This window comes from Tigriopus californicus, chromosome 3 (assembly GCF_007210705.1).
Source record: "Tigriopus californicus strain San Diego chromosome 3, Tcal_SD_v2.1, whole genome shotgun sequence".
NCBI lineage: Eukaryota > Metazoa > Arthropoda > Copepoda > Harpacticoida > Harpacticidae > Tigriopus > Tigriopus californicus.
Window position 1 is genome coordinate 12,270,644 of NC_081442.1, and position 8,622 is coordinate 12,279,265.

At 39.7% G+C, this 8,622-nt stretch overlaps 1 protein-coding gene across 1 annotated transcript; it reads right to left on the minus strand.

The window, feature by feature from the left end:
- Positions 1 to 3,860: 3,860 nt before the first annotated feature.
- On the minus strand, positions 3,861 to 8,622 carry LOC131877519 (endoplasmic reticulum-Golgi intermediate compartment protein 1-like). The gene is made up of 3 exons (XM_059223210.1): positions 8,127 to 8,622; positions 5,500 to 5,641; positions 3,861 to 4,774 (listed from the first exon to the last, which is right to left on the minus strand). The coding sequence occupies exons 1-3, from the start codon at positions 8,354 to 8,356 to the stop codon at positions 4,271 to 4,273; spliced, it is 876 nt and encodes a 291-aa protein (XP_059079193.1). The 5' UTR covers positions 8,357 to 8,622; the 3' UTR covers positions 3,861 to 4,270.

Below are 8,622 nucleotides of genomic sequence, written 5' to 3' on the forward strand. Positions count from 1 at the left end.
CTCTAGATATGTAGTGAAGGTCTGCATTGCGTATACCTTACAACTATACCTACATAGTACTTGCTCGGACTCTTTTGAATCTTTTCTCTGTTCAATGTGTTACTATATAAAGGAAAAGAACAAAACATACTTTGACTCAAGTCATCAGACATCTTAGGTTACAACTGAGGCCAGCTTTATATTCTGAAAGTCACCTTCCCTAAACTGCAATCTGTTGGGATTCAAACACAAAATTCATTTGGTGTTGTAAGATTTGCTTTAAATAAGCCTAATTTCGGTCTAAGATGGTGGCAGTAATTCGTATTTAGTTTGACCTAGAACTAGTTTAACTTACATTTGTTTTAATATTAGAAACCTGCAACCTCAGTAGATATTAAAAGTACTTGCTTGGCTACTGAACTAGTTTGGCCATCACGGCCTTTTTGCTTTCTTACCACTTACATGGCCTGAATTATTTGCTTTGAACATCTCACAAAGATTTGCGCTCATTTTAGATTTCTGCAATGCAACATATTTAAGCTTATTAGATTGACGGAACTGATTGTTGAATTATTTTTCCATGATAGATAGTTTGTTCCAAAACTGCGAGAACTTGTGAAGCATACGACTTTTAACCTAAAAAGCAAAAATTTGATTGGCAGCTAGGCGATTGATTTTTTTGCAATAAAAGGTGGATCGGTTTATTTTTTTATTTAAGGGTAAAACATTTGTGATTCACGCTCTGATAGTGATAAAAAGTTGTAACGGTCCAAACTAATCGTGCAACTTGGGACTGTCAAACGGCTCGTGTTTTGCATCTAGTGCTCAGACTATATTACTGGCTAGTCCTGTGGCGAGTCCGGACTTGAGCCCGAGTGCACTCTAGTCTTTTGTCGGACTCGGGGAGTCCGGCAAAAAGTCAAAAAATCAGAGGACTCGCCCCAGCACTAATACTGAGGTCGTCAAATTCTTTCAAAGCATTCATCGCATCTTGGCTGCTGGATGTCAGAGCAAAAAACATCGAGGTAATTCGCCCCTTGCTGTCAAATTACCGATATGTCTGTGAATTTTGATTTATTATCTTTCACCTCAGTATAATTACAATTTCAATCAATTTCACTGATACTCTTTCCCTGGCACCAAAAGCAAGAGCTCATGTCCGTCATTTTGGTAGTGCTTGTCAAATTATTTGGCTAAATGAACGATTAACTGCCTAATGAGGTAATTACCAAAATACAAAGTTGACACTGATAGGCCAATCTTTTCGAAAGGCAGAAGTTATACAGACCCTTGGCCACCCTTTTGTTGGTATTCAGACTTGTCAGTTTGGTATCTCGACTATGCTCTGGCGCAAAAGGACTCCGGAATGCCATCGGATTTTCTCTCTATAGCCCACATACTGCACCCTGCACATGGAACATTGGATTCCCCTTTTTGCTCCGATTCTCCGGCTTTCTGAACGTTAAACTCTGGTTAGGCGACTCTCCCCAAGACACCCCAACTTGATGGCTTGCTTTGGTTTGGGAGACCTTGTAATAACATGGGTAATGCCATTCAGGAGCTAGATAATTCCCTGCTTAGTAGCCCGCTTATGTCCTCGTGTAAATGGAATTATAATGTATAGGGTGGTGATCCTAGCATCACTACTACTCGTACTGATCGTCGTCGACGACGGGCATGCATTCTTCAATGAATGACGCTCGTTTGTTCAACAATACAAAAAGACAGAGAGAGTGAGAGAGAGAAAAACGAGCGGATCGTTTAAAGGATACGCTAGAAACGGATCGTATTTTATATTTGTCACCATGATCATTTAGCATCAACCCATATTCCCGTCATCGATGCTGTGTCTTGTATGTACTGCACATCCTGAACAAATATGTTGTTAATGGATATATAGAGGGTCACCTGATATCATATTTCAAAATTTGTCGTTTTCACAGTTGACTTATAGTTCTCTCGCATTATGACGTGGAAAAGAAATTTTTTACAATAGCATTTAAAAGAAGGCCACATATCTTATTGACTAGAATACGACCACTTTGTTGTCCCCTTCTCATGATGCACACGTTGCCTCTGAATTACTTTGATTCTGCAACCTGCCTGAAAACTGAACGGCCATTCAGTACAATACCAATGATTTGTAAAACCATGATCGGGTTCATCTGTGGGATCCACGTATAATGAATGGCATGCAGAATCGGTGTGGGTTCTTTTGGACACTGAAGGACATGATGTTTTTTCAGCCACTCGAGACAGTTTAAACAAGAGCACAATGAGTATGGAATGTCGAAAGCAAATACGAAAAATACTCCCAAACAGACCAGCAGATTTGGTTCGGTTTGGGACTTCCATGTTGGGAAGCTTTGCCGTTTTGATTGACATTCTCTCGTCAACAAAATGCTTGTCAATGAATGGTTGACAAGATTCAGTTTAGATTGGCTAGCTTAACTGTTATGTGTACAACGTTAGTTTGTTAGCACAAAAGTCAAGTTTGATATGATCAGAAGGAAAAAAAAATGAAGTTAATGGCTCGACGGAAACAAACAAGAATTGTAATGTAGGCTATGATTTTGATGTTGTATTTGTGATAAAGATAAGGTATGAAAAGAATGCAAGATTTGATTGGTCGACCATTCGTTCAAACTTACAATTAGTGCATTTAGATACACATAAAAGACATTAGCCACTTAAATAAATTCAAACGCATTTAAAGAACTTTGAATCTCAAAGGATGTTCCTCCAACTAAGTCAAATCCAATCTAAAAAAATCACGAGTAATGATTCCCGTTTTTTGTTTATTTATATCAATTTTTGTGGCTTTTTGGCAATTTATCTTTTTTCATCATTTTAAAATTAGCACCCATGATGCGTAGCGAGACTCGCCTAAAGACGCTGAACAGAGTTTGGATGTTTATGAGTGTCATTTATCAGACTACCAGATTGAATCATCACATTCCTACAGTTGTTATAGATGAGCCTTTAAAATTCGTTTTATCTCGGTTTCCATATTCTAGCAAAGCTTAACAGGGTGGCGCTTGGCAACTGGATGAATCAAATTAAACCCGAGGTTGAGCTGGAATGAAAAATAACTTACCGCAAGACTTGGAAACTTTCTTATGCTTGAACAGCTTGAACACAGACCACTAGAAGAAGTCTTCCTCTACGGGTTCATGGCTTGAACCACATAAAACTGAAGGTGCACGTTAAGAGGGTTGAAAAGCTAATAGTTTGGCGGAATGAAATGCTAAAATTTGACTCCAAAGTCAAAGGCGAGTTTGAATAATTAATAAGGAATGAAACTAGACGATCTTTTGTACATTTCAGTATAAATATTAGTAGCAGTATTTTCGCTTTTAAAGCAACTTCCATGTGCATTGGAATGCTGAAGCAATCACTCACCCTTGGCTCGCAAATTAAGAAAACGTCTTAACATGTGAAAGAAGATAATTGGGTATTAATCAAAAGAATGGATCTTAAATAAGCTACATGTTTTGGGCTTTGTTTGGGTTTTCAAGGGCCACAAAGATTGTAATTCCCAGAACTATTGAAATGAAAGATTATGAGCTATGCTCAGCTAATTGAAGCTATTTAGGTGCCTATTGCATCAATAGATAACTCCAAGTCGCATCAACGTTTGAATAAGTAATTAGAAACAGCTTTACGTATCTTATCACTAATACTACGTCAGGGTTAGTACTCACTTCTATTCCACTTAGAACATAGATGAGGCCAGAAAACTTTGATATTTCGTTTTTAATTAGTTTTGTTTTGGCTCATACCTCATTGAGTCCAAACTTGAATTCATCAATGGCATTTTTTTTTTCTCTCTCTCTCTCGAAATGTTAGTTCGAAGTTGGACTGATGCAAAGAATTTCAAATTGTTTTAGTTAGGTATATATAATTATATATTTCACACGACAAGGTTGATCTAACACAAGACAAGAGATGGGAAGATTCGAGAATATAATTGTTGTCAAAACGCACTCACTAACAAAAATAGTATAAATTACTAAGATAGCAACAAATGATTTTGGCAGGCAAGGTGTGCGACTTCCATCACTTCAAATGAGAATTTTCCTAATCTGGCTAACTCTTTGTCGAACCTTTTTGAAGGGTGGTGATGGGTGGCCTTGCAGTTGCTCGGTCGGTCTTCTTCTAGCCTCTGTTATAGTATAATACGATACAAAAATGGTTGTTCCATTGATCTCTGTCAGATACGAAAATCACAGATGTTCCAAAATAGATTGAGACGCAAGGCGGAGCGAGTGGGTCAACCAACCGGTTGGTTCTAACTCAGTTTGCCAATCTCGAACTTCTTAAAGATCTCGGCGGCCGAGAACAAACACGAGTCGATGATGCCGGCCACGGTGAACGTTCCGCCCACAATGGCGCACACCGTGGTCAGGAAGTGATAGAGAGGAGGGCGTTTCTCATGGTACTTGACAGTGATGGGATTGAGGTCGTATCGGAACCAAATGGCAGGAATGACACGACCCCCATGGCCAAAGGACATGTAACTCCTATAGGCGTAGGTGTATTGATAAGCTACCAATCTGTTTCCGCCCAGATCCTCGTACGTGGTGGGCACGATCTTCATGACGTACTCGTGGGACTCCAAGCCCGTGGAATCGAGCTTCTCACGTCCACCCAGGGAATTGAAGGTGCCGATGCCCTTGGCACTGATCTTTCGGATCTTGGAGCCGAACGTGATCTCGTGGATCTCGTGGGCAAAGTCGTAGGCATCGGGCTGGGTGTCCACTGAATGGGTAGAGACGTGAAAGTTCCCAGGTACCTGCAAAAGGAATGCGTTCATTTAGACCTATATTTGCATTCTTCTGGAAGGAAAAAGAGAAATGTATCGGACATCCGTATTTTTGTAAAGTCTTTGAAGTATTCAAACAGTTGATTCAGTTTTGAACTGGAGGAAATCATTATCAACGGGAAGAAAATGACGTGCTTAGTGGTTCTCAGAATAACAAGTCCCACATCAAGTCTGTTATCGTGCTTCGGTCGACCGTAAAGACAGCTCTTGAGACACCAAATGTTTTGAATGCCAACAAGTGTTTTCGTCCTTAATGTATATTTCTTTTACTTTATTTCTCTCGCAAGTGTTAACAAACTAACATCCCGTTCTCAAGAACAGGAGACTCCCAATATTAAGATTAATTACATTTAAGAGAGGATTCTAGCATTTCAGCAAACTTATGCCGAGGGGTTTCTGGAAATTAAGACCTTAACATCATTGGTCTGTATGTAAGGATACATGATTAGAATTATAGTCGGGGTCAATTTTATCAAATCCGCGAAAAGAGGAACAAGTGTACAGTTCCAAAGCAAAACTAGCAACATTAAAAGGAAAGCTGTGATTAACATAAGGCGTGATTGAAGTAATTCATCTACTATCCCAAAATTGTTTCGATTGATTCCATGATATTAAGATGTGTCCCCATGACATGATCAGAACTTCGTTACAGTATCTTTCAATTAAGACCGAGTCTATTGAGAGTTGAGTCTGACCTTGTTAATATGGAAGCGCGCTTCAAAGAGACATCCCTCGCCATTCTCTCCAATGGGCGTTTTAATGGTATTTTCCACAAAGCCCACCTCGTGTCGCCCCATGTCGTCTTGAATATCGATCCCGAGAAAGTCACATTTCAATCTGGAATATAAACAACGTATTGAGTAAGAAATACATTCAAAGCTAACGACTTTTTGGCTCTAAGCGATACTGGCTTGAGTGTGTTGTTCATTGTTACTGCCACTCAAAAAACAATGTTTAAGAAAGAGTGTAGGAATGAAAGAAAAAAAACCCACAAATAATTGGGTCCTACATTTCCAAATGAATACCGAAAATTCTATCTTGGTTGGTTTTTCATTTGCACAATTTCCCAAGCCTTTTTTTACGTCTTTTGCCAAATTATTGGCCACGTTTGGGTTTAATTGCCAATCTTTTTACCATTTTGGTTATTTTTAATTACATTTTTTTGGTGTTAAAAGGGCTATTTTATTTATTATAAAATGGGAACCCCCAATCATAACCGGGGGACTTGATACCATTAGTGTCTGAAGGCCATTTCTTGCAGTTTGAGCTACATGAATTGCAAAGAAAACATGGCTCATCTTCTTTGCGAAGATTTTGTACTTATTGCGCAAATCTAGAACAGGTCAATATTTTAAGAAGAGGGTGAATTACACCTGAATTTTAAAACACATTTTTTTTTCTACATCATGCTACTTTTAACTTTTTCCTCTTCAGACAAAGATGTATTTTGTCATTAATAAGGTCAGAGGGGTGAAGTGTATACACCCTGGACAAAACTTGCCTTAATCGAAACTGTATCGACTTGATGTGATCTAATGACTATTAGTCGTAATCTCAACTCTTCCTAAAAGTGAGTCGAAGGATCGTGCATGCAATGAATGATACTTCAAACCAAAGTGGAAAGTCACCGAACCAAGTCACCGTTGAATTGAACGCTTTCTAAGCCATTTGATCTTGATCAAACGTAATATCTGAAGTTCTCGGGTTCGCAGAAAGGATTTTCATTATCGATCAAGGCCGTTGGTAAAACGAAAACCCATGTAAATTATAAGATTAAACCAATGGCCGACGAAAGCCCCAAGTATTCTCAAAGGTCTCAAAAAAAATCAGTTCCTTTGCTTTCAAATGAATGCTTGTTTTTTTTTTCAGAGTTTGAACACATTACAAGGGTCTGGCTAAGGACGTCGTGACCCCTGGACAGAGACGGTAGGGTGGGGGAAATGTGACTTTTATCCAGATGAACCGAATGCATTTTCGTTCACACAAGCTGGAACCTGATGGACTCGGCAAACGTTCACTAATTTTGAGCTCAATCGTAATCGTCTGTGTCAAAAGCTACAGGCTCTTGAAACTTAGTACGTACGAATGGGCATAAAATGACTTCTGTAGCACCACGTTGGTCTGAGTTTTAAATGTTCATAACGTTCATGTTTGACCCAGACCTTCAATGTGGATCAAACCTGACCAATGTCGTCTGAGTTTACAACTGAGTCAACTCGTGTGAAAGGAAATGCATTTGATTGATTGGGATTGGAATTGACCCTTCTCGTTTCACCCTTGTGACAGTTTTGCTTTTAAAAGTGTACCCACACGTACATACTTTGGGAAGATCTACGGAAGGCGTCCGTGTAAATTTTCAGTGTGCACGCTCTTTCAAAAACAAGTCTTTAAACATTAAACATTTTATCAAAACTAATCATGATCATTTTCCCTCTACAAGATACTTGGCAGGGATATACGTTCGTTTTTATGAACTAATTTGAATTTCATTTGTTAAAAGAAACAAAAAATATCTTACTTTTGTAGAGAGTAAAGGATCCCATTGTGGATTTATAACAGACGCGCCACAAGGCATCCACACCCTAAAGTATACCAGGTATCCGAACAATGTTAAATTTCAACATTAAAATCAACTAACCGGAGAAGATGTAAGCCAAAAAAGTAATGCCTTCATCTTTGATTGTGTTTATATATTGAAAGATTTTGACAATTTACAAATGTTCTGAGTGATCTATGTATGACCTGACTCATAGGACTCAACGTAACTGGTTTGGCCCGGCCTTGGACAAGGCCCATCCAACTTAATGTGTCAATAAAAGTCGGATTTTAAACACAAGTCCCATTAACATCTTTCTCCTTCAGAGTATGGAAAATTGGGCAATGACACACCAATTTAGCACCGTATCCCTATTCAAAGTGCAATTTTTGGCCCAAGCCCGAGAATTGAAGACTATTTATCACTAGTACATTGGGTACTAACCTCTCAATATATCCTAGGGAATCAAAAAATATGCAGTAAACGGGGTTCAAATTGCTATTATTTATGTTTATCCCAGTTGTTAAGACAATTTATAATTTATCAAACCAGTCCAAGCTTTCCAACCAATTTCAAAGTAGTCTAATCAAACATCGGTATCAATCTATGGGCCCAACTTCAAAATGAAAATCAGTCAAAAAGTACGACTTGAGTCTCACTACAATCTTTTTGGATTGGGCTGGGCAAAGTGGTCAAAAATTAAAGACTACCAACAGATCTGTCCTCCTCAACGATTGGGGAATCCAGTCTAACCCTAATCAATGGACGTGTGTACGTATATCTGACCTGGGAATGGAGATGTTAATGCGGACAGGGATGCGGTCCGTGGGATTGGCGTTGTCTACGTGGAGCTCAGACTGGATATCGGGCGTGATGAACCACACCAACTCGGTCATGAGCATCAACACGATGAAGGACACGCAACACACGGACACGATAGCCCCCGTAGTGGTGGGCTGCGTCAGATCCTTGGGGATCTTCCGGTAAATGTCCAGACGCTTCACATCGAAACCCATCTTACTGGCCTCTGTCCTCGAACCTCAATCCCCACTTGACCCCTGGCGAGACCCACTCACTGACTCTGCGGCTCTCACGATTCAACGGCTACCAGGAGGAAACACACAGATTCGATGGGCTCATAGATGGATGGATGGATGAATGGCGGGTTGGGATTCGAGTCCGGTGCACACCTGCCAGTCACTCACTTCGTGTTCAAGTGAAGCCTGAAGTGAAGGAGGGAGATTCAGACGGGAGAAAGTAGGGCTATGGAGCTGTTACTAGC